The sequence below is a fragment of the Pelophylax lessonae genome, assembly GCF_965119305.1.
Source record: "Pelophylax lessonae genome assembly, chromosome: 3".
NCBI lineage: Eukaryota > Metazoa > Chordata > Amphibia > Anura > Ranidae > Pelophylax > Pelophylax lessonae.
In genome coordinates, this window is record NC_138770.1 from 409671242 (window position 1) to 409697990 (window position 26749).

The 26749-nt window shown below is 42.8% G+C and overlaps 1 protein-coding gene across 5 annotated transcripts in view; it reads right to left on the reverse strand.

Annotated features, from left to right (window-relative positions):
* The window catches only part of CEP85L (centrosomal protein 85L), a 347939-nt gene that overhangs the window by 245229 nt on the left and 75961 nt on the right, over window positions 1-26749 (reverse strand). For 2 of the 5 annotated variants that reach the window (XM_082251205.1, XM_082251203.1), the window contains exon 1: window positions 3393-3477. The exons of 2 other annotated variants lie outside the window; for them this stretch is intronic. In XM_082251205.1, coding sequence (XP_082107331.1) covers window positions 3393-3447 — 55 coding nt within the window. In that variant the 5' untranslated portion in view covers window positions 3448-3477. Of the gene's footprint in view, window positions 1-2965; window positions 3099-3392; window positions 3478-26749 lie in introns of those variants that run through there. One more of the 5 variants, XM_082251207.1, reaches the window with a different exon arrangement.

Consider the following 26749-nt stretch of genomic DNA (forward strand, 5'->3'; position numbering starts at 1 on the left):
ATCTGTCAGGGAATCAGTGCCAAGCACACAGCAACCCCGCTCACTATACACCCTCAGACGTCTTTTGTCTGAAGGAAAGAAGGGCCATACATATAGAGCTGTACAGGAGGACTACACAAAATCTACATTAATCAAAGGGTCATACATACAAATGTGTATTGGAGGACTACACTTCAAATCACAGGGCCATACACATAAATTAGTATATAAAACAAACATTAAACCTCAAACAAAGGCTGGCATACAAAGTATTGGGGAAACTCGAAGAAACATACAATAAATTAAATCAAAGGTTTACACACATACAGCTGTATTAGAGAACTATATAAAGAATGAAAGGCTCACACAAAAAACAAACATTCATTAAATCTGAAACAAAGACTTATACACAGTTGTATTGGAGGACCATAAGAAACATACATTCCACCCAAATAAAAGACTCATACATACATAGCTGCATTGGAGAACTATAAAAAAATATGTTAAATCTGACCCAAAAGCACCACTGATATAAAGTTCTCCAATACATATTTATAACTACATCTGAATCCAGGAGCTATACACATAAATCAGTATACAGAACATATATTGAACCAGAATTTAAAAAAAAGGCCAAACACATACAGCTGCATTGAAAGGACTATACAAAACATACATTGAATCCATGTAAAGCACTGTGTAAATTTACAGCACTATATAAGTTCCTGTAATAAATACAAAAATAAATCAAAAATGGTCATAGAAGTTGCATTGAAGAACTAAATGATACACACATTAAATCCGTATCAAAGTGCCAAAAAATGATATCTGTATTGGAGGCCTATACAAAACAGACAGAGGGTTAACGCACATGGATGTCAAAAACTAAATAAAATCGCTGCGTTCAGATCTGTAAATCCTATAGCTTCTTTTATGGATCTGGAAGCAACAGTTCTGTAGACTCCTGCATGCACAGCTGCGTTTACATCCGTAAAAGTGCGCGGTTAAAAAGATCCCTAAAATCAAATTAGAAAAGCCTGCATTCACACTCAGCATTTTACGTGTGTATGAATTTAAAGCCCTGTTGCTTTGTGTCCATGTGTGAGCTTAGGTTCTCACTGAGGCCGTTATGAAATCGCACGATTTCCCAAACCGCCATTTCAGTCCGACTTTGGGGGCGATTTCACAGACATCTGTGCAGGTTCCTCTATTGAAATCGCCCCCCCCCCCCACCAAAATCGCCAAAAGTAGTACAGAAACTTCTTTTGTGGCGCCACAAACTTGGCGTTGCACCGATTCGGACGGTGCCATTGCCGGTAATTGGCTCCAATTTGACATGTCAAATCAGACCCATGTGAACGTAGGCTAAATTTGAGTTAGAGGAATGGAAGATGAATTTTGCAGATCTGTACATTTATGTGTCTAAGCACATGTTTACAGAAGCACTTTGCTGACCAATATATGCGTTTTTAATTACTATTATGATTATTATTGCAGGATCTTGAGGCCTGTGTAGATATCAATATAATAGTCACAGCCATGTGTAAGAGCCCTAAATAAGAATAAAAGAATCACAAACATACAGCTGTATTGGAGAACGATATTTAACACATATAAAAATCTCAACAAAAAGATCACACTAAGTGCCGCTTCACACTACAGCGATCTCAGACATCGCATGTGATTCACACCGCACTGCTCTACAAATCACATGCAATGTCTGTGCGATACAAATTCATGAAAAACACAGATTGCATGGCTTAATTTGCATGGCATTTGGACCAAAGTCATGTAGGACCCTTTTTTTGGTCCGCACCAGAACCAGATCGCATGGGTGTTCACACCTATGCAATCTGATTCCTGTCCGAATTGACAGTCTGCACTGCGATATGCGAACTAATCTGGTGGCGACATTAAATTTGTATTGACACTCCCAGCAGTTCACCTATGGCAGTGTGAACTGCCTGGGATTCCGGTGCGATGCGGGAACCCGCAGTGGATTGCAGGGTTCCCGCATCGCACAAGTGTGAAACTGCACTTAGTGCCGGTTCACATTTGTGCGGCTTGCGAGATCGCATGTAATTCGGAGCGCACTGCTCCTTCATTACATGCGATCTCATGTGCGGATGCAAATTCAGCCATACACTTTGTATGGCTGAATTTGCACTGTATCTGCACCAAACACGCACAGGACCCTTTTTTTCAGCCGCATCAGGATCGGATCGAACAGTGGTTCACACTGTGATCCGATCCTGTGCGAACTGTCAGATCGCACTGCGGTATGCGATCAAACTGGGGGTGTCGTTAACATTTAATTGACACCCCCTGCGTATCACATATGGCAGTGTGAACTGCCAGAGGCGCGGATGCAATGCGGGATCACGCTGCATATTCGCAGCCTTCCCGCATCGCACAAATGTGAAACGGCACTTATACAGCTGTATAGGAGAACTACAAGCCTGGGTTCACACTACTGCGATGCGGGAACCAGCACGATTCCAGTGCAGGTTCCCGCATTAGTTAATGGCACCCCCAGATTGGTTCGCAGATCGAAGGGTGAACTTTAAATTCAAGCAGGATTCAGAGTCGCATGGGTGTGAACACCCATGCAATCCAATTCCAGTGCGGGGGGGAAAAAAAAGGATCCAGTAGCATTTTCGCATGAACTGTATGGCTGAAATCGCATCATGTAGAAATCGCATGTGATCAGCACAGCAATGCAATGCGAATCACATGCTATGTCTGTTTTCACAATAGTGTGAACCCAGGCTTTATAAACTTTATTAAATCTGACTGCAAAACACATACAGCTGTATTGGAGAAGTATGTGGAACAATGAAAGGGTCACACACATACAGCTGAAGTATACAAATCAATGGTGAGTGTATGGATATGGAGCGGGGTATACGGTGTATACATCCAGGTTGTAGGGCAGGCCTAGTGATCTGAGCCCCGGCTGTCAGCACACATTGTACATTATACACACAATGGTCTTGATGTGTTTGTACAAGGACTATTTCACACTTCCAAACAAGTAACTGTCTCTATTGCTCCATAGCAGTTTACTGTTACATGTCTATTGTGTACACAGGGGAAGTTACTGGAGCAGCTGTCTGGGGCAACCAATCAGCTTCTCCCTTCAGCTTGTTCAGTTGAGCTTTGAAAATGAAAGCTAGAAGCGGATTGGTTGTCATGTCTTAGTAGATTCCCTGTTGGTGATGGGATGAATAGGGGTCCCAGGGAGGGGGAATGGTGGCAGTATATCAGTGATGTGGGCTGTCAGTGATTTCTATCTGTCAGATGACATAACGGTGATCCATTGTGTGCAGTTGCCCCCTGTAGACGTGTATGGGGGGGGGGGGGGGGGGGGCTAGTCTGTGCCAGTCCCAGGACTGATCGCACCGATCACTTACCTGCACTGAAAGTATTCAATCCGGATCCGTAATCCGAGATCATCCTCCCCCACATACCTGCGGGGGGCGTCACAGCGGCCGTGGGATGGGGAGAGTAGATCCGGGGCTGGGGGGCGGCCTGTGGACGGAGAAATAGACGAGCGATCAGTGGTCCAGGCTGATATAAGGATCCCAGGCTCGGGCCCCCCCGGAGACTCCTCCACAAGCACACATCTCCTCTCCAAGGCTCAGGCAGTCGGTATCGGTGATATCAGGCCGGGATGCTGTGTGTGATCCTGGCCGGATTGTATGGAGTGTGGGCTCTGGGCTGGAGAGCTGAGGAGGGGGAGGAGCCAAGGCGGAGAGCACAGCACAGACTCACTGACACCTTCCCTGGAGGAAGGCTGAATGGACAGGCCTGGGGTACATAACACACTATAGTATACAATCTGATTGGACAGCCACTGGCAAACCCTCTTTATGCTGCCTGTACACACTTCACTTCCAATATCACATTCATATGTGATTACATCAAATAGACAACTAATCCCATAGACATTACTTCCCTTCTGATCAATTTAGTACCACATTAGATCAAATTCGATAAAAAACGAGTGGATCATCCAGGGTGGAAAATGAATGATCAATTAAGAGCACTGAGATTCCTTCTTCAATAATTCGATCAGATTTCCATTGATCAGATCATGTAGATGCAGGATGAAGATAGAGATGCCATCCATAACTTCTGATCATATCCTCCAACTATCACATGGAAATGCACTTCCCTGAGTGTGGCACTGATAATCATTATGAGTGCCCATCTGTCATACCACCCAGTGGGCACTGTACCTTCATACATATCTTTCCTGAGTGTGGCACTTATAATCATTGTGAGTGCCCATCTGGCACCACCCAGTGGGCAATATACCTTTATACATATCTTCCCTGATTCTGGCACTGATCATCGTTGTGAGTGCCCATGGCACCACCCAGTGGGCACTATACCCTCATACATATCTTCCCTGAGTGTGGCACTGATAATCATTGTGAGTGCCCATCTGTCACACCACCCAGTGGGCACTATACCCTCATACATATCTTCCCTGAGTGGGGTACTGATCATCGTTGTGAGTGACCATGGCACCACCCAGTGGGCACTATACCTTCATACATATCTTCCCTGAGTGTGGCACTGGTCATCGGTGTGAGTGCCCATGGCACCACCCAGTGGGCACTATACCTTCATACATATCTTCCCTGAGTATGGCACTGATCATCGTTGTGAGTGCTCATGGCACCACCCAGTGGGCACTATACTTTTATACATATCTTCCCTGAGTGTGGCACTGATCATCATGGTGAGTGCCCATGGCACCACCCAGAAGGCACTGTACTTTCTTACATATCTTCCCTGAGTGTGGCAGTGATCATCGTTGTGAGTGCCCATGGCCCACCCAGTGGGCACTATACCTTCATACATATCTTCCCTAAATGTAGCACTGATTATCGCTGTGAGTGCCCATGGCACCACCCAGTGGGCACTATACCTTCATACATATCTTCCTTGAGTGTGGCACTGATCATCATTGTGACTGAGTGCCCATGGCACCACCCAGTGGGCACTATACCCTCATACATATCTTCCCTGAGTGTGGCACTGATAATCATTGTGAGTGCCCATGACACCACCCAGTGGGCACTATACCTTCATACATATCTTCCCTGAGTGTGGCACTGATCATCATTGTGAGTGCCCATGGCACCACCTAGTGGGAACTATACCCTCATACATATTGTCCCTGAGTGTGTCACTGATCATCATTGTGAGTGCCCATCTGGCACCACTCAGTGGGCACTGTACCTTCATACATATCTTCCCTGAGTGTGGCACTGATCATCGCTGGGAGTGCCCATGGCACCCCCCAGTGGGCACTATACCTTCATACATATCTTCCCCGAGTGTGGCACTGATCATCATTGTGAGTGCCCATGGCACCACCCAGTGGGCACTATACCTTCATACATATCTTCCCTGAGTGTGGCACTGATCATCGTTGTGAGTGCTCATGGCACCACCCAGTGGCCCTGTATCTTCATACATATCCTTCCTGAGTTTGGCACTGATCATCATTGTGAGTGCTCATGGCACCACCCAGTGGGCACTATACTTTTATACATATCTCCCCTAAGTGTGGCACTGATCATCATTGTGAGTGCCCATGGCACCACCCAGAAGGCACTGTGCTTTCTTACAAATCTTCCCTGAGTGTGGCAGTGATCATCATTGTGAGTGCCCATGGCACCACCCAGAAGGCACTGTACTTTCTTACATATCTTCCCCGAGTGTGGCACTGATCATCATTGTGAGTGCCCATGGCACTACCCAGTGGGCACTATACCCTCATACATATTTTCCCGGAGTGTGGCACTGATCATCATTGTGAGTCCCCATTTGGCACCACCCAGAAGGCACTGTACTTTCTTACATATCTTCCCTGAGTGTGGCACTGATCATCATTGTGAGTGCCCATCTGGCATCACCCAGTGGGCACTGTACCTTCATACATATTTTCCCTGAGTGTGGCACTGATCATCACTGTGAGCGCCCATGGCAACACCCAGTGGGCACTATACCTTTATACATATCTTCCCTGAGTGTGGCACTGATCATCATTGTGAGTGCCCATAACACCACCCAGTGGGCACTATACCCTCATACATATTTTCCCTGAGTGTGGCACTGATCATCGCTTTGAGTGCCCATGGCACCCCCCAGTGGGCACTATACCTTCATACATATCTTCCCTGAGTGTGGCACTGGTCATCGTTGTGAGTGGCCATGGCACCACCCAGTGGGCACTATACCTTCATACATATCTTCCCTGAGTGTGGCACTGGTCATCGTTGTGAGTGCCCATGGCACCACCCAGTGGGCACTATACCTTCATACATATCTTCCCTGAGTGTGGCACTGATCATCATTGTGAATGCCCATGGTCCCACCCAGTGGGCATCTTCCCTGAGTGTGAGCACATGTGTCATATCAATTGAATGGATTGGCAAGAAATACAGAAATGCTGACCTGCTGCACAAAAAAGTAAGGTTAGGTTCACATGTGCAGTTGATGCATTTTGGGGTGTGTTTTGCATTTTTTTCGTGTGCGTTTTTTATGCATTTTTAATGCATTTAGCATTTTTTTGGGAAGTGTTCATGTTGCTAGGAGGAGGTGTATGTTGTCATGCAGGAAACGCACCATGCATTTTTTGATGTAATTCTGTTGAAGCCTTTGAAACCAAAAACGGGTGCATCAAAGTCTCTGCACCTCTCATTAAATGCATTAAGGGCCATTTCATACTGAACATGGTTGGATGCATTTTGAACTGCACTCCTAATGCATAGACAGCCCAAAATCAAAGTAATCCTCTGGGCATAATTCACATCATTGCAATGCAGTTCAGTGCAGTTAAAAGATAGTAGAGCATGCTGCATTTTTACACACAGCAAATGCAGGGAACATGCTACAAACGCACTTCAAATGCACTGCACTGTGCCCCTTTAAGCCAAGAAAGCCAAGCCAAAAAATGTATAGAAAATTGCACTGCAAACACAGCACAATCCGCATGTAAAACGCACTCAAGTCCACTTCAAACGCGTTTCAAATGCATTTAAACAGGCAGTCAAAAACACGCAGTTATGTAGTTTGTGGTGTGAATGGGCCCTAAAGAAAACTGCATAGATGCGAAAAGTCCAACAGGAAATAAGGTTAAATGAACTGTAGTGCATTTCTATGGATCTGCATATGCACTAAAAAAATGCATAGCTGTGAACTGGAATCGCATTTGTTCCTGCACTTACAACCAAACCGCACAGGGCTGCCCCTCATTCTTAATGACACTCCCGCGCATCTAAAAACACAGCGTGGGTGCAGAAACTGCTGGGAAACCATGTAATTTCCCAGCTGCTGCATTTTGAAAATGGCGTAGGCATGTTTTTCCTTCTTGAAACCCAAACCCCAAACCCCATTGGCTGCCTTGCCTGCATAAACACGGCCCACAGACCTGCAATAGTGTGAACCAGGCCTAAGCTTAGGTTCACACCTATGCTGGTTGCGGTTGATGCATTTTCCTGGTGCATTTTTCATGTTTTTTTTACACAGGTTTTTAATGCGTTTATATGTGTTTCTTTGGGAGGTGTCTGTTGCCTTTTTAATGCATTTCCATTGAAGTCTATGGAACCAAAAACACATGCAAAAAAAGTCTCTGAATCTTTCTAAAAAACACATTAAGGGAAACTGCATAGATGTAATGTAACGGAACCACAACCCACAATGTGCTTGTGTGCTTCCGTCAGAATACCGCTTCCTTCAGTCTTGAACATAGATATCAGATATTCTAGCCACCTCCATACAAAACTAGCCAAAAATAGCTTTTATAAGACCTGGAACATTTATTGAACAGACTCACACACAATATATACCACACGCAGGTCAGGTGAGCCTGATTACATTATCATATGCAGATGAAATTGTATACAGAAACATAATTAATCTGAACTTATTACCTAGCCATCTGGACAGAAACAATTGGGGAGTTTATTAACAATGGGACAGACATGCTTAGCAGAAAACACATAACACCTCAATACATAGGATGTGAGTGCTATGTACTCAGACTGTCTGTCTCTTACATTGAAGAACATGGAACAGAGGCCAATGCTACCAGCTGTTTCAATGAACGTTTTCAGAATCAAACAGACCAGGAATAGTCTTCATATTTTTCTTGAGAGATATTTTTGATAAATAATGCTGTCCCATTTGAAGTAATCAAAACCATATTCTCAGTGTCCATTAAGTAGCTGTCCATCATTTTCTTGGTCACCCTGTGCCCCTATTACACACAGGGTGACTTACACATAAGAGGGGCCTAGGGAGCTGAGAAAGGGATTTCTCAACCACTCTAAGGTAAGCTGGGTTCCACGGGCCCTCCCATCCAAAGTGACTCCCATCACAGATGTGAACGGGATCCATAGGAAATAAGATTTTTTGTTTGTTTTTTCTTTTTGGGGGGGGGGGGGGGATTATTTTTATTGATTTATGCATACAAAACAGAGTATCAAAAAATACCTCAAAAACAAAAAAAGAACAAAACAAAAAGCACAGCCAGGTGCAAAGGAAAAACAATAAGGCAACCAAAACAGCCTTAATAAATCCCAACCCAAACCGTCCCCCCCCCCCCCACCTTCCCACCTTCCCTAGTGCAATACCTACAGAAGGATATACATACAATTATAGTTACAATACGTCCTAGGAGAATTTTAGCATGACACTGTCACCTTCACATGAGCCCACATCCATGTCAGTATATTGACATCACCTGTCCTCACTCAACAGCTATCTAGTTACTTGACATGTTTGCCGCAACAGTCAGGAGGCATCCCCATCTCTCAACGTAGGAACCCTTTTTAATTTTTTGGCAGCTTCTATTTTGGTAACTTGTCTTATAAAATGGTACGGACTTATTAATTAGGGTCTTCCAATACATCAGTGAGTGTGCCTCCTCTTTTTTCCGGTATAGGAGGATAGCCTTACACGCATAGAACAAAGTGATGGACAACAAAGTCCCTTGTGCCTTGAGGGGCGCTAATTCTTCCACTAGGCCAAGCAAACACACAGCCAAAGTTAGGTGCACCCTCAGAGCTGTAATATCTTCAAGAGTCCGAACCACCTCCTGCCAGAATTGCTGTATTAGTGGGCATTTCCAGAATATATGTTCAAAGTCCGCCGGAGAATGTCGGCAATGCCAACAGTCCACAGAATCAGAAGCATAAATCCTAGCAATTCTGGCCAGAGTGTAATAAATCCGATGGAGAATTTTATATTGTATGAGGCGGTCTCTGAAGGACACCAAATATTTAAAGGGGAAATCCCACATATCGTCCTAGTCATCGCCTTGAAAATTGGGTATCACAGACATCCTCCACTCCCTACATTTTTTAATTGGCTTTGGGCGTACTGTAAATAATTATTTGTAGACTACAGACAGTGTCTTAGGGAGTTGTTCCTATGCCAGCAACTATTCCAAGTCTGAGGATTGGATCTGTAGAGCGGTGCTTTCAAACTGAGAAAGGAAAGCATGGCGCAGCTGCAGGTAACGGAAAAAGTACCAATTTTAAAGTTGGAATTTGGACTTAAGTTCCTCAAATGTAAGCAGCTGCCCCCCTCCCACAATATCTTTTAACTGCCTAATTCCCTTCTCTGGAATAGTGGCGAATAGGGGCAAACGGTGATTAAACCAAAGTGGCGTGGAGGGGGAGTACTTGGTGCCCTCTGGTTGCATAATGTTTCGTACCCTTTCCTACACCTTAATCGTGACCCTCATGGAACCCATCATTGCCCTATAATTTCGCGGTCCCCAAAAAAGTAGATGATGCAATCCTTCATATGAACCCACCAGAGCCGCTTCTAAAACAGTGGCCGCATCTCTATCATCTTCGGTTAACCATCTACATGCATATACCATCTGATTTGCCAAAAAGTACTTATATAGATCCGGCAATGCTAGGCCCCCCCTGACCTAAAGCTTCCTGAAGAACTCATAGTCCTATTCTAGGGTGAGAAGAAGACCAGAGAAAGGAGCTGAACAAGCCCTCAATTCTTTTGAAGTATTGACAATTACATTAAGTTTATACAAAGAGTCAATATTTGCAGTGTTGACCCTTCTTTTTCAAGACTTCTGCAATTCGCCCATTGGCATGCTGTCAATCAACTTCTGGGCCACATCTTGACTGATGGCAGCCCATTCTTGCATAATCAATGCTTGGAGTTTGTCAGCATTTGTGGGGTTTTTTTTAGGTGATCTGCCTCTTGAGGATTGACCACAAGTTCTCAATGGGATTAAGGTCTGAGGAGTTTCCTGGCCAGGGACCCAAAATTTAGATGTTTTGTTTCCCAAGCCACTTAGTTATCATTTTTGCCTTATAGCAAGGTGCTCCATCATGCTGGAAAAGGCATGGTTTGTCACTAAACTGTTCTTGGATGGTTGGGAGAAGTTGCTCTCGGAGGATGTTTTTGTACCATTCTTTATTCATGGATGTGTTCTTAGGCAAAACTGTGAGTAAACACACTTCCTTGGCTGAGAAGCAAACCCACACATGAATGGCCTTAGGATGCTTTACTGTTGGCATGACACAGATGGTAGCGCTAATTTTTTCTTCTCTAGACAAGTTTTTTTCCAGATGCCCCAAACAATCGTAAAGGGGATTCATCAGGGCAAATGATTTTATCCCAATCCTCAGCAGTCCAATCCCTATACCTTTTGCAGAATATCAGTCTGTCCCTGATGTTTTTCCTGGAGAGAAGTGGCTTCATTGCTGCCCTTCTTGACACCGGGCCATCCTCCAATTGTCTTTACCTCACTGTGGGTGCAGATGTACTCACACCTGCTGCCATTCCTGAGCCAGCTCTGCACTGGTGGTGCCCCGATCCCACAGCTGAATCAATTGTAGCAGACGGTTCTGGAGCTTGCTGGACTTTTTTGGGCACCCTGAAGGCTTCTTTACAAATGCAATGGAAATGTTTGTTATGGGATTAAGTTTATTTTAATGCCAAAGAGAGACTTTGCAATTAATTGCAATTTATCTGATCACTCTTCATAACCTTCTGGAGTATATGAAAATTGCCAATCATAAAAACTGAGGCAGCAGACTTTTTAAAATGTATATTCGTGTCATTCCCAAAACTTTTGGCCACAACTGTACACACTGCTGAGGAAAACAAGGGATACACACCTATGTGGAACAAACGTACAGTATATGAAAAGCTCCATACTGTATCAGGGACCCACTTGCAATTAGATGCTTTTGCATTCATGTCTTCTTATTGTGTCTTTTGGCTCAAGGCATTGACATTTTATGCTTTTCTATCTGACCTCCTCCTCCTCTGTCCTCTCAAACAAGCAGTAAGAGGAAGAAATCTGTAGCCTGCGACATCTGCAAGGAAAAGTCTCATGAAAAGAATAAAGACAGGGTGAAGGAGAAAACAATGACACTGGGAGATTTTCTGAAAAAGTCCCTCCGGCATATTTCAAGATCAGGTAGAGAAAGAATCAGCTCTGGGAGATCTAGCACTGGTCCACGACAAGCCTGCCACAATCTTCCTGGCCACATGGGAAAGAAGTCAAAGTGGTAAATGGAGGGTACTTTGGGGCACTATTAGAGGCATTCAGCACACCCTTCTGACAAAAGAGCATGAGGTTGAAAGTCAAAGCTGAACACCACATTAAGCAAATATTAATTACTTCAGCCCCGGAAGGTTTTACCCCCTTATTGACCAGGCCATTTTTTGCGATTCGGCACTGCGTTGCTTTAAGTGACACTTGCGCGGTAGTGCGACGCCATACCCAAACACAATTTATGTCCTTTTTTTCCCCACAAATAGAGCTTTCTTTTGGTGGTATTTTATCACCTCTGTGGTTTTTCACGTTTGCGCTATAAACAAAAAAAGAGCATCAATTTTGAAAAAATACCAATACTTTCCACTTTCTGCTATAAAACATTCCCATTAAAACATTTAAAAAATTTAATTTTTTTGTCTGTTTTTGGTTAAAAAAAAAATCCCAAAAAGAGTATAATAATTGGTTTGCGCAAAGGTTATAGCGTTTACAAACGACAGGATAGATTTATGGACTTTTTATTTTTTTAAATATTTTTATTAGTAATGACGGTGATCAGCGATTTTTATCGGGACTGCAACATTGCAGCGGACAAATCTGACACTAAGTGACACTTTTTGGGGACCAGTGACATTAATACAGTAATCAGTGCTAAATAATATGCACTGTTACTGTATAAATGACACTGGCAGGGAATGGGTTAACACTTGGGGTGATCAAGGGGTTAAATGTGTTCCCTATATGTGCTTTACAACTGGGGGGGGGGGGGGTTGGATTGAACTGAGGCAGAGAGAGATCTGTGATTTAGCTTAGCTGAATCACACGATCTTTCCCTGCCTCTCTGACTGGAGTGCCGTCTTGCATTGTTTACATTCCAGACGGCTCTCCTGTCAGACTGCAGAAGGCCGGCAGCGATCGAGCCCGCTCCTCCTGCGGTCTGCCTCTCGCTGTGTCTAATCACAGCGGGAGAGCGGCTCCGGGCGGCACGTGCCCTGCAGCAGTAAATCTGCGTAGGGGGGGTTGGCAAGTGGTTAAATACAAGGGGTATGTGTATTTCTACTTGACTCTTGGTGTGCTTTGTGTATTTTTCCAAACCTATGCACTAGGGCTGGGCGATAAATCGATTTAATCGATTTATCGATTTTTTAGTTTGAAACGATTTTTTTTTTTAAAACTCGAGTGTGTAGTTACGCGCCTGCCCCCGCGTAACTACACACACCTAGGCTCAGCCAGCTACTAGTCCGCCGCACAGGAACCGAACTCTCCCCAGTAACGGACCACCGCCGCCTGGCCGCGCCTGGATGTGACGTCAGCTGCGGGCGGTGCGTCTGTACAGGGGCTGCGGCGCGCTGTGATAGGTACACAGAGAACTCCCCGACCTGGATGTGACGTCAGCTGCTGGGAGAGGAAGGGGGCGGTGCGTCTGTACAGGTCCTATCACAGCCCCTAAGCTTCTGTCCTGCTTATATCTCCCACCTCTGTGACCAAGCCCTGGTGAGCAGGGTTATTTGCGTCAAAGGGCGTGGCCAGAGCAGCTCTAGCTGAGGCCACAAATCTAACTGGTTCTGATTCGGTCTTAAACGGCGTCTTGCCCCTATATTCAAGCACCTCTGTCACATGCTTGTTGAAAGCCAGTGGAATCAAACTAATTCAAGTACATGTAGTACATACAGTAATTTCTCTTATTTGCGCCTCTTTGCTCTGTTGAACATACCATTGAAAGTGTTTTGTTATATCTATTGACAAGCCAATTTAAAATATGATATTTTTTATGTTGATTTGTGCCTTAGTCAATCTGACTTGATAACATCTTAATGTCATGATAACAATTTACGTAAACCATTTGCTTTCCCTTGTGTGTAGCACTACCCCCAAAGGAGCCACTGGAAATTGCCCAAGTTCTTCTCCCAGTAGATTGCCAGCAGCCAGGCACACAATCACAGTCACTCTTTGCCTCAAAATCCAGTCTAGGGGTGTTCTAGTGGTTCTAGGGGTGTTCTTTTTGTTGTTTTTATTTTTGGATTAACTGGGAAAGGGTTGAGGGAAAAAAGTGGGATGCTCCAAAAAGAGAACTATGTACAGTAAACCCCTCTCTGAAAAGTTGAAGCAAAGGTCCTTGCAATAGCAAACTGTGGACTTGGATTTGTAGTAGAAGCAGTCCCTTCATAAAGCGCTAGAAAGACTGAGCTCTTCAGGACACCAGACGATGTCCCCTTTGGTCAAACACGCAGCTGACTCTCTAGCATAAGTGGGATGGCAGCAGCCCAAAAGTCCCTAAGATCTCTCACAGCAGTTTGTACTCACAAAATGTCCAGGGAAAGTTGGTTGCCTCCTTCCAACATCCATGTGACACCTTTCCCCTGTGATACCACACCAGATCTTTAAAAGACAGCCTCTCAGTCAGCTCTCTGTAGCACCAGCATCCAGGCCCTCAGGTCATGCTCCTAAGGCCTCAGAAACAGCAAGCACATGGCAGCGCTGCCCAGAGGGCATCAAGCCCTCCAGGCTGGACTTCCCCTCTGCAGTCAAAGACCAAGAAGCTCTGTGTCCCAGAGTATTTATACAGGCTTCCAGCAGCCTTCAGGGCCACCCTCTCTGGAATTGGCCAGGGCTGTATAAATATTCATACTGCTATTTGCATAGCTCCACACCTATGTTCCAGAGCAGGGGTCTCCACACTTTCCAAGCAAAGGGACAATTTACTGTCCTTCAGACTTTGGGGGGCTGAACTGTGGCCAGTGTAAGTAGAAAATGCCTTGTGAGAAAACAATGCCCCTTCATTGGTATCAGTGCGAGAAATAGTGACCTGTTGTTGGTATCAATGTAAGGAATAGTGCCCAATCATTGGATTCAGTGGGAGCAATAGTGCCCCATTAAGGGTGTCAGTCTGGGGAATAGTGCCTTGTATCAGTGGCAGGATTAGTGCCCCAGGGGCTGGATAGGGGCAAGCAAAGTGCTGCATCCGGCCCCAAATCCACAGTATCGAGACCACTGTTTCCGAGGATTCTACCACTCTCTGGAAATCAGAGGATACAATCAAACCAGCAGTAGCTGAAACACTGAACAAACCCTACTAATCACATACAAAAATTACAGCCATACTGATTACAATGAGACAAGCTAAATTTACCTAGCAAGAAAAACACAGCTCCACTGAACACAGTGAGCCAGCCCTATATCTAACTAACCTTAGCATCCATCTAGGAGGGTGCTACAAGTGCATCACAGTGTAGTATTGAAAGCGGAATAAAGCACCCCTACATTTGCTATCATTTTAATCACCAGACTTTTCCTATATTTTTCTGTAAATGTATAGGGGTGCGCTAATTATGTAAACACTGTGTTGGAAAAAGTTACAGATAAATGCGTTTTTAACTTTTTATTCCCAAAGAAAACCAAGGAAATAAAAATATATGTTTCCAAATTTGCTCCCAAATTAAAGCCCTATCTGTCCAGAAAAAAATCAAAGGGTAGACTACAAGGGCTAAAGGGCATAATACGTGGAACTGAGACATTACCAAGACACAAAAGCGAGTTTCACAGTGGCTAAGTGGTTAGCACTTCTGCCTAGCAGCACTGGGGTTGTTGGTGCATATCCCAGCCATGACCTGCCTGGAGTTTGCATGTTCTTTCTGCGCCTGTGTGGGTTTCATCGAGGTGCTCTGGTTTCCTCCCACACTCCAAAGACATGCTGGTAGGATAATTGGATCCTGTCTAGATTGGCTTTAGTGTATGACTGTGAGTTAGGGATTTTAGATTGTAAGCTCCTTGAGGGCAGGACTGATGTGAATGTTCAATATATGTGTAAAGTGCTGCGTAAATGATGGCGCTGTATAAGTACCCGTAATAAATACGGAAATCAGGGGATTTTGGGAGAAAAGAGCTTGGTTAATCTTTATGATGAATTGTCCCTATCATTCACACAGAGCACAGCTTACTGCTGCAGTGAAGATAAGTTGATAAACAGAGGCACTTCTGAACAATTTACATGTCTGACATGGTTCTTTGCCTGCATGAATGGGACCTTAGGGGAGTTCTGATTTAACTCTAAACTCTGATTATGATCACTAGAGGGAGGATTTCAGAACAGAGTATGTTGTTGACCTAAACTTTTCCAAAGTTACATCAGATAAGTTAGCTTCTGCACCATTCAAAAAAAAAAAAAAAAAAAAGGCGTGTCCTCTTTCTGTGAAATGCTTATCCAATCTTTTCTCATTTTCTCAAACAACTGCCTGAAGAAATAAAAAATCTATACAGACATTTTAAAGGCCACAACACATAAACCCAAAACCCAAACCCAAAACCAGGTGGATCCAAACTCTACCTCCTCCTATGTATTTTAAATTAAATGGGATCCTATTGTACTTTTAGTTTTACATAAATCCCAATTTACCATAAAACTAGAGGAGAATAAGTAGTTATAAACGTGCAGCTACTGTCATTTCATTTGTGATCATCTTTTTTGAAATATACATAAAATCCACATATATGACACATAAATAACAATACATATAAAAACAAGTGTTGGCTCAACTGCTCCCTAAAAGCCTCCCTTTATCTACATATATATATATATATATATGTGTGTGTATGTGTAGTATACCTAAACTGCATGCTCTGCTCATCACACTATTTCAAGCATGTGGTATGAAGGTGACAACCCATTTGGATGCTATGACTCTGAGGATAAACATATGATAGTGTGGCAGCCCTCTCCTTCAAATATTCTAAAAAGAAGAAGAGGGATACTAGTATCAACAATGCGCTTTATCCACTTTTTAAAGGACCATCCCTTATATGTGTTCTCCTGTGGTTTTAGGTTGATTTATTTTGAAGCATCTGTGAGGAGACTTTAAAGTGAGACTCCCTAATTTGGGGAATCAATCATCCCTTAGGGAGTTTGACGACGTCAAACATATGACCAAACCGGTCGGGTGGAGTCAGACGTGACGTGACCACGCCCCCACAAGCCGGCTTCTCGCTGTTAGTGTTTGCGGAGACGTCGCAAACACTTGGATCCTTTGCAAACATTTTCTACATGCTGTATTATGTCGTCTAAACTGTGAGTTTAATATTTTTTGGCTTTTAATAAATTGATTGTTTTACGGAGTTACACTATGTCCCTATCATCATTTTTATATGCCCATGAATATCGGACCTGAACTATCTGTCAAATTTGGAGTGACACCTGGTGGATTTCCATATTATTACTATCAAGCCTACAGAGGTCTATCCATTAGGTTGGGTGACCAATTTGTTCTGGTAAGCTGCTATATTGCTTCCTTAGTGATCCTTCATGGGTGTTCCTCCTCCTGTATACCTGAGTTTACTACGTGGAATTAGGACTTACCTGCTGGGACTTGCGGTTCCTTGATACTCCTTTAACACCATACATATCATTTTTGATGCACCGCTTGGACACTGATTCTTTTTCTTTTTCTGGTGCTTGGACTATTTTTTGGATTTGCACATACAGTGCCTTGCGAAAGTATTCAGCCCCCTTGAACTTTCCGACCTTTTGCCACATTTCAGGCTTCAAACTTAAAGATATAAAACTGTAATTTTTTGAGAAGAATCAACAACACGTGGGACACAATCATGAAGTGGAACGAAATTTATTGGATATTTCAAACTTTGTTAACAAATAAAAAACTGAAAAATTTGGCGTGCAAAATTATTCAGCCTCTTTACTTTCAGTGCAGCAAACTCTCTCCAGAAGTTCAGTGAGGATCTCTGAATTATCCAATGTTGACCTAAATGACTAATGAGGATAAATAGAATCCACCTGTGTGTAATCAAGTCTCTGTATAAATGCACCTGCACTGTGATAGCCTCAGAGGTCCGTTTAAAGCGCAGAGAGCATCATGAAGAACAAGGAACACACCAGGCAGGTCCGAGATACTGTTGTGGAGAAGTTTAAAGCCGGATTTGGATACAAAAAGATTTCCCAAGCTTTAAACATCCCAAGGAGCACTGTGCAAGCGATAATATTGAAATGGAAGGAGTGTCAGACCACTGCAAATCTACGAAGACCTGGCCGTCCCTCTAAACTTTCAGCTCATACAAGGAGAAGACTGATCAGAGATGCAGCCAAGAGGCCCATGATCACTCTGGATGAACTGCAGAGATCTACAGCTGAGGTGGGAGACTCTGTCCATAGGACAACAATCAGTCGTATACTGCACAAATCTGGCCTTTATGGAAGAGTGGCAAGAAGAAAGCCATTTCTTAAAGATATCCATAAAAAGTGTCGTTTAAAGTTTGCCACAAGCCACCTGGGAGACACACCAAACATGTGGAAGAAGGTGCTCTGGTCAGATGAAACCAAAATCGAACTTTTTGGCAACAATGCAAAACGTTATGTTTGGCGTAAAAGCAACACAGCTCATCATCCTGAACACACCATCCCCACTGTCAAACATGGTGGTGGCAGCATCATGGTTTGGGCCTGCTTTTCTTCAGCAGGGACAGGGAAGATGGTTAAAATTGATGGGAAGATGGATGGAGCCAAATACAGGACCATTCTGGAAGAAAACCTGATGGAGACTGCAAAACACCTGAGACTGGGACGGAGATTTGTCTTCCAACAAGACAATGATCCAAAACATAAAGCAAAATCTACAGTGGAATGGTTCACAAATAAACATATCCAGGTGTTAGAATGGCCAAGTCAAAGTCCAGACCTGAATCCAATCGAGAATCTGTGGAAAGAACTGAAAACTGCTGTTCACAAACGCTCTCCATCCAACCTCACTGAGCTCGAGCTGTTTTGCAAGGAGGAATGGGCAAAAATTTCAGTCTCTCGATGTGCAAAACTGATAGAGACATACCCCAAGTGACTTACAGCTGTAATCGCAGCAAAAGGTGGCGCTACAAAGTATTAACTTAAGGGGGCTGAATAATTTTGCATGCCCAATTTTTCAGTTTTTTATTTGTTAAAAAAGTTTGAAATATCCAATAAATTTTGTTTCACTTCATGATTGTGTCCCACTTGTTGTTGATTCTTCACAAAAAATTACAGTTTTATATCTTTATGTTTGAAGCCTGAAATGTGGCAAAAGGTCGCAAAGTTCAAGGGGGCCAAATACTTTCGCAAGGCACTGTATGATATGAATATTTGTCACAATTTATTTGGTTACCCATTTTTGATTATTATCACAGTGATTTCTATATACTATAAGCATTGAGTGTATATTTCCATATCTATTTCACCATCACCTTTGTCATTTGATTAATTAATATCAATTTATTTAATTTCTTCTTTGTTAGCGCTACACACATTGTTTTATTATTGTTTTTGGGATTTTTTCTATGAGTCCGTGTGTGCTGCTTTCACTTACCTCATTTATCTCGTGTTTAATAATTTATAGCGCAGAAATTTCCCCACACATGCACAAGCGTGTTTGATGGTCTAAATGCCTCTAAAAATCAAAGACCTCAGAAATTGAATTGATAGCTCTGTGCCTTTAAGTCCAGAAAATGTAGATTGTATAATGCAGATGAAGTTCACTATCACTCGTGGTGCAGAGGAGGTATACCAATGATATAGTGTCCTCTCCAAAATAAAGAATAATGAAATCTTCACCTCCATCACATGAGTGTGTGTAGAATGGACAGTCCAATTGAAGTACAATTAAATGTTCCCAATTCAATAAAATATATCACATATACGAAGAGGTATCTCCTATGTGGCAAACTGAGACTCCCCTTAGTAGGAACATAAATAGATTGAAGACAATCATATTATATAACCTTCCAAAGGTGTATGTCTTGTACACTTGAACTTTTCAATAGCTTCAATTTGAGGTACCAGAGTCCCAAATCACATATTAGTCCTCCTTAGTAGAAACATAATGCTCTGTGATGCATCATGTTTGGCAAACATTAGTGTATTAGCAATTCCCCATGGGATCACATGGTACTTATCTTTCCGCATTACCGCTAGCAACCATTCCTTCATTGGATATCGTTGATTTTTTCTTAGATTCCATGCACCAAGGGTGCCAGGAAGGCTGGGGGAGCAGATGAAAGGACAGGTTTCGCAGGGTATCCGGGCTGCTTCAGATGCCAGCCTGCTTCAGAAGTAAGCTGCAATAACTTTTTATGATGTTACAATTCCTCCAAAAAAAAAAAAAAACTATTGGACTCTACCTGATGATCTGTGGTGTGCTGGCAAATATCCTTATTGTGGCTTTCGTATCCAGTCTCCAGCTGGTGGTTGCTGCAGCACCCAAACTCTAGAGCTTTCTCCAGGAACGTTTGCAATGGGGTGCGATTCCTATCTAAATCGCATGCGATTTCCCCCGCCGCTCCTGTGTAAGTGTGTGTGTATATAGATTGGAAAAAGCACCATCTAGTGGGCAGTCTAAAGAATGTTAGAACTCACAGTACATATCTGGCCACATGCATAATATTCTACATAGGTGACCCAGACTGCCTATGATAGCAAATCACGGCTGCTAGAGGTGCTTACAGGGCTGGAGGAGATGAAAAGGTGATCTGCCCCCAAGCTGACATCACTTCTGCCTTATACCCACGGGGTCCCACAACTTCTCCTCCAACCCTGTGAGCACCTCCAGCAGCCCTGATTTGCTATCAGCAGTAGACCAGGACACCAATGTAGATTATTTTGCATGTGCCAGATACTGTATATCCTGTAATTTCTAACATTTTTTAAACCGCCCACTAGTTGGTGCTTTTCCTTTTCTATACACACACACACACACAGGGGCAGTGGGGGGAATCGCATGCGATTTGGACAGGAATCGCACTGCATTCCTCTTCAAATTGCATTTGATTCTTTGCAGTGCGATTTGCGCCAATTTTTTTTGTATTGACACAAACAGCACCGAAATATATCAGCGAGTACCTGACCAAAAGTATCGGTACTCGTACTCGCCGATAAAAAAAAAGGTATCAGTGCAACCCTACTTCTAAGCATATATCAGGGAAAAAGCCCAGGAGAGAAAAGACAAAACTGGAAGTGGCTCAGATATGTATTAGTTCTCCCAGCATGCCTCATAAGGTTCCCCAGGCATTCTGATTGGCCAGGATATTAAACATCCCTAACAAAGTATATTATTATTCTTACACCCCCTGCTGGAGCACGCTCAAAAAACATGTGGAGTAAGAAATACACTCTCTACCTAGAGAAATACTCTTGTTGAGGTACAGTTAGACTAGAACCAATTGCTGGCTATAGAATTCTTTTTTTTTTTTTATTCTTTATATCTTTACTATTTTCCATCAATAGACAAAATTATCACATACAAAAATACTAATAAACAATGAATCATCCCTTCTAACCCCCTTCCACCAAACCTCCGACCCCTCTACCTCCTTTCCCATACCCTACTCCAAGCTACATTATTCAACCAAACATTTTAAATATCAGCAACTAGGCCGGGAGTTTTTATCCATGCTTTCCATATTCTTTCAAACTTTTTAATATTTCCTTGTCTTTTATAAACCAATTTTTCACTAATTATGGTATTTTTGACTTTCCCCAACCAATCTACTATACCTGGTGGTTTTTATTTTATCAATTTCCCTGTTATAGCTTTTCTAGCCCGATATAAGCTTCTTAAAACTGCTATTTGCTTTGCCCCCTACCCTTCTCTCTGCTCCATATACCCCAATATATGGAGTATATAAAATTGTGTGAGATTTTGGGTTGCTGAAAGAGATATTGTGTCTATTGAAGCCAATATACCATCCCACTGTACATCTGTTAACTGCCCCACATCCTCTTCCCATTTTATTCTGCTAGGTAACTGAAATTCCTCATCTAATACCCTTACCAGTATCTTCCTGAATAGTTATGAAATCAACCCCTTTAACTCCCTTAGCGGTATCCCCGAGCGTGACTCGGGGTGGATTTTTCATGCTACTATCGGTATCCCCGAGTCACGCTCGGGGTAGATTTGCAGAGCCTGCAGCGATGTTCCTTACCTTCTCTTGGCGATCCAGCGATGATCTCCCATTGCTGTGATCGACGCCGAGATCCCCGCCGCTCGTCCGTCGCTCTGATGACTTCCTGGTTCCGTTCCCTGCAGCAGCAATGGTGCATGGGAGCGGAACTGGGAGGGAAATTCAAAAGTTGCACCAACACAAACACATAAAAAGGAGGTGATACAATATAATCTGAAATTATATATAATAAATTTACATTATATATATATATATATATAAAATATATATATATATATATATATATATATTATATATATATATATATATATAATATATATGAATATATAATATAAATTTATTATATATAAATTCAGATTACATTGTATCACCTCCTTTTTATACATATATATATATATATATATATATATTATATTATAAAATAAAATTATATTATTGATTAGATTATAATTCATGCGTTTGTGTTTCAAATTTATCACATCTGGGATGTCTACTAGAGTCTTGTTTTGGTCAGGTTTAAGTCAGTAATTGTGATGTGTATGTGAAAAAAATTGTGCGCAGGATCTGTGAAATAAATAAAGCTGCAACCTTAGAACCAAATGGGGATTATGAATGTTGTGGAAAAAATCAGGTGCGCTAAAATTCACATGTGTCACATTTTTTTTTTTCTTAAATATTTTAGCGCACCTGATTTTTTTCACAACATTAAGTCAGTAATTACTAAGAATTGTAGGCCTATAATACATAACGCCAAATTTCCATGCAAAAAATTGTACCGCTTTTGGTACATAATTCCTGACATAATCATACCGCCAGGGAGGTTAAAGATGTTGCCTCTATCAAATTTTTCAACAGAGGGGTTTTACTCCATTCTAGTCCTTCCTCCCTAAAATGTGTTGCCAGTGCATGCTGTAGTTGCAAAAACAATAATATAAATCTCTATTCCAAAACCCAAATTCCTCTTTCAATTGAAATGTCTTCAATACCCCTGTTATATACATTGGTGACAATCTTATCACTCTCTTCTGTTTCCATTTACTAATATTCTCCAATCCCATAAGTTCCATTAGATTTTCATTATCCCGTATAGGTGTATACTCTGTAAGACCTGAGTTCCCAAATATTGATTTTATTATTTTCCATACCTTCCCAATTAGTTTCACTGTTAAACATTGGCCCATACCCCCCAAAGAGTTTGCCTCCAACGCCTCCATGAGCGATGGAGGGGTATAGGCCAATAATGTTTAAGAGCTGTAGCAGGTGGTATCATTACCCACTTGACAGCACCCCCCCCCCCCCCCCCCCCGGCTAAAGAATTCACTGAAATATAAAAAGGAAGTTAGCAAGATAACAGTACTACTTTCCACATTATATTTAAAAATGTCATATGAGAACTTTCAGAAAGTTACCATAACCAAATATAAATGAGAGCACTGATTTCCTTCACACCATTAAGTGACTGGGGCCGTAAGAATTTACTCCATGAAGTAATGAAATTACTATATGAGGTAATCGCTCACGAAGCGATTACCTGTGAATAATAGGCCCTGGATGCAGATAGTCTTTGCCTAGGGAAGATCATTTGCAGGTAATCACTCCATGAGCAATCATATGTAAGCGACAGTGATTAGCTGCAGGAGCTGTCAGCACCCTATTGCTTTCAATGGGGCTGCTGCCCACAGTTAATCACTGGGAACCCCTGCTGGGGTAATCGCTTACAGCCCCATTTGCAAGTGTGGATGTGTCATGAGTCCCAGGAGGCCATGGGTACACTATGGCGCATGTACCAACCTGCTTCCACGAGGCAAGTGTCTGACTGTCTATTCTGGCTAATTCTCATGATCACAGGGTCATTGCAAAATCCTGCAGAGATAGCCGACCCCCATGGTATCATCAGAAAAAGATGGTGGTGTGGGGTCAGGTTCGCCGCGGTGATGAGGCCTGATCCCTAGGGAACACAGTTGAGTTCCTCTTTAAAGCATCAATATAGACTGTGCAAGCAATGGTATAATGGTATAACACAACAAGTATATTAACATTGGGGCAGGAAGAATGCGATGACGCTGTACATACTGTATATATGAAATTCATTCATCCACTAGTTTTCAAGCATTGCAAATGAGTAGAAGCTAAAAGAAAAAAAAAAGATGTAGATGCGTATTTATTCTTATATGAAGGTCAAGGTCACGGCTTCAAGGATTATTCATTTCCACAGGGAAATTAAAAATGTTCATATTAACTTTTGAGAAGAACACGTAATTTCATAGGATTAACACATCAAATGATTTTGAGAGTTAGTTGAATAAAGTCATAGTTCCCCCAGCAGTGGTCAGTACTTTCCCTTTTTAAAAAATGCAGCCTTATCCTCCTAAGGCACATAACAAATTCATTCATTCAATTTTGTCAGCTAGCACATAGAACTTAAAGTGATATTAACCACTTAAGCCCCCAGAAGATTTTACCCCCTTCCTGACCAGGGGGTATTTTGCGATTCGGCACTGCGTGACTTTAACAGGCAATTGCGCGGTCGTGCGACGCTGTACCCAAATGAAATTGACGTCCTTCTTTTCCCACAAACAGAGCTTTCTTTTGGTGGTATTTGATCACCTATGCGATTTTTGATCATGCGTTATAAACAAAAAAAGAGCGACAAAAAAATGTAAAAATCTAAATTTTTTAACATTTTCGGCCAATTTGTTTTCTGCTACATATGTTTGGTAAAAAAAAAAAAAATCGCAATAAGCGTATTTTGATTGGTTTGCGCAAAAGTTATTGTGTTTACTAACTAAGGGAAAGATTTTTGTCATTTTTATTGTTTTTTTTTTAACGTGTAATGGCGGCGATCTGCGATTTTTTTTGCAGGACTGCGACATTGCGGCGGACAGATCGGACCCTTGACTGACATTTTTGACACTTTTGGGGGTACCAGTGACATTACTACAATAATCAGTGCTATAAATATGCACTGTTACTGTAAAAATCACACTGGCAGGGAAGGGGTTAACTTTATTGGAGAAGGAGAGGTTAAGTGTGTCCCTAGGGGCGTGATTCTTACTGTGCAGGGATGTGGCTTTTCACGTAACAGCAGAGATCTACTATCCTACATAGCAGGACTGTATGATCTCTGTTCTTACACAGGGGAGAATGACAGGCGGCTTTATTTACATTAGCCGCCTGCCTTTCTCCCTCTGTACCAGACGATCGCGAGTGACCGGCAGACATCGGGTCCGCCGGTCACACGCACGGGGATCAGAGTGAGCGAGCGGGGGCGGGAGCGCGCCTCCGGCGGCGCGCGCTCACCCCCTATTGGCTTGCAGGTGAGTGACGTACCCATACGTCACTTTGCCTGCACGGGGCTGACCGCCGCATTAAATGAACTTGCGGTGGTCGGCAAGCGGTTAAAGTCTTGTTTTTTTTTTTTTTAAATAACAAACATGTTATACTTACCTGCTCTGTGCAGTGGTTTTGTACAAAGCAGCCCAGATCCTCCTCTTCTCTGGTCCCTTGCTGGCGCTTCTGGCTTCTCCCTCTTAAAGAGTGCCCCCCCAACAAGCGGCTTGCTATGGTGGTACCCGAGCCGAGCCGCTGCTCTGTGTGTCCATTCAGACACTGAGCCACGGCTCAGCCCCATCCCCCTCTCTTTCCTACTTGCCTCACTGACTTTGATTGACAGCAGCGAGAGCCAATGATGCCCGCTGCTGTATTAGCCAATGAGGAGGGAGAGTACCCTGACTTCATGGCTCTCGTGCAACATTGCTGGATTGAGATGGGGCTCAGGTAAGTATTAGAGGGGCTCTCCAACAAATACAACACACAACTCTCCTGCACTTAGAGGTGGGCCCCCAAAGGTATCACTTTACGCTCTTAGACTTGGCAAATCTGGATAACTGCTACCTTGCTGCCCTTTCAAGACTGGGGATGTCTGGATACACTGGAATCAAAAAATAAACAGAGGGCGCACCGGCCTAGTGCATTATCCTCAGTAAAATCAGTTTTATTAAATAAATGATTAGTTATACTCACAAACATATTCTTGACAAAGGCACATCACCTCAATGTAGCTATAACAACCAGAGTATTGCATAACAGATGCAACATCCTCAAATAGACTGGCTGACGCGTTTCAAGGCTTTGCCTCTTCCACAGAGCCCTAGAGGGACTGAAGGGGGGTACAGCACACAGAAGGTTTTTTTATCCTAATGCATAGAATAATTTTACATTTTGACCTTGGAGTAGGCTAATTGAAATTCAATGTGGAAATTAATATATAATTTTGAATTTTACCTTAGATACAAGTTTCCCTAGGTAAAACAATTGCGTGCAAAAAGGGTGTTTTTATTGCAGAAGAGACCGACGATGGGATTGATTTCCTAAAACAGGAGCATGCAACATCTGGTGCATCTCTGCATAGAAACCATGCACAACTGCACCAGATGTTGCACCCTCCTGTTTTTGTAAATCAACCACTAAGTTTCTTCTGCAAAAAAGCTTCACACACCCCTGTACATGTAAATGTCTTTTTAATGTACACTGAGCTTTGCATGTGAATCAGTGTATATACGTGGTGTGCCTTGGTGTCAGGATGAATTAAAGTGGATGTTACCATTAATATTGATTATTCGCCTACATGTTCCCATACAGTATGTGTCTTTTTTAAATCATAGTCTCTATCATTTTCATGTACTTTTTTTTTATCTGAAGCACTTGGTTGATCCTGCCAAGTCACCTTTGTTCTTTGCTTCAAACTGACCACACAAAGTACAAAAGCTGATCTGTGTTTGCGTGGTCAGCCTTCTACCTTTGGCTGGCCATTCAGAGGTACAGGACATTGTGCAGACACACTGCATGCCTTTATTGAGTACTGTAGATGGTTCAGCCACCACGCCCCCTTACCAATTACAGATTGCCTCTGGCACATACCCCCTCCCAATCACAGCCTGCCATTTGAAGATACCTCCTGCCTCAGTGTCCTGTAACCCCACCTCCCACTATCAGGAAGAAGTGATGCATGGTCACATGACAGAAGTTTTGAACCTGGTAAAAAAAAGGTAAAAAAGAACTTCTGAAGCTAATCAAAAGCAGTTATGGTGCCTACATAGATCTAACTGTGTTAGAAAATGTCTATAACAGTATATCCACTACTACTTTAACTCCTGTGCGCATGCGTGGGAGTATCATCATCCAGGGCAGGCTATTGAAGAAAGCTGAAGATGCAGAGCCCTGAAATTACCAATTTAAAATGACAGCGCTTTCAAGGGAGTTGTAGGAGGGGTGTGGATT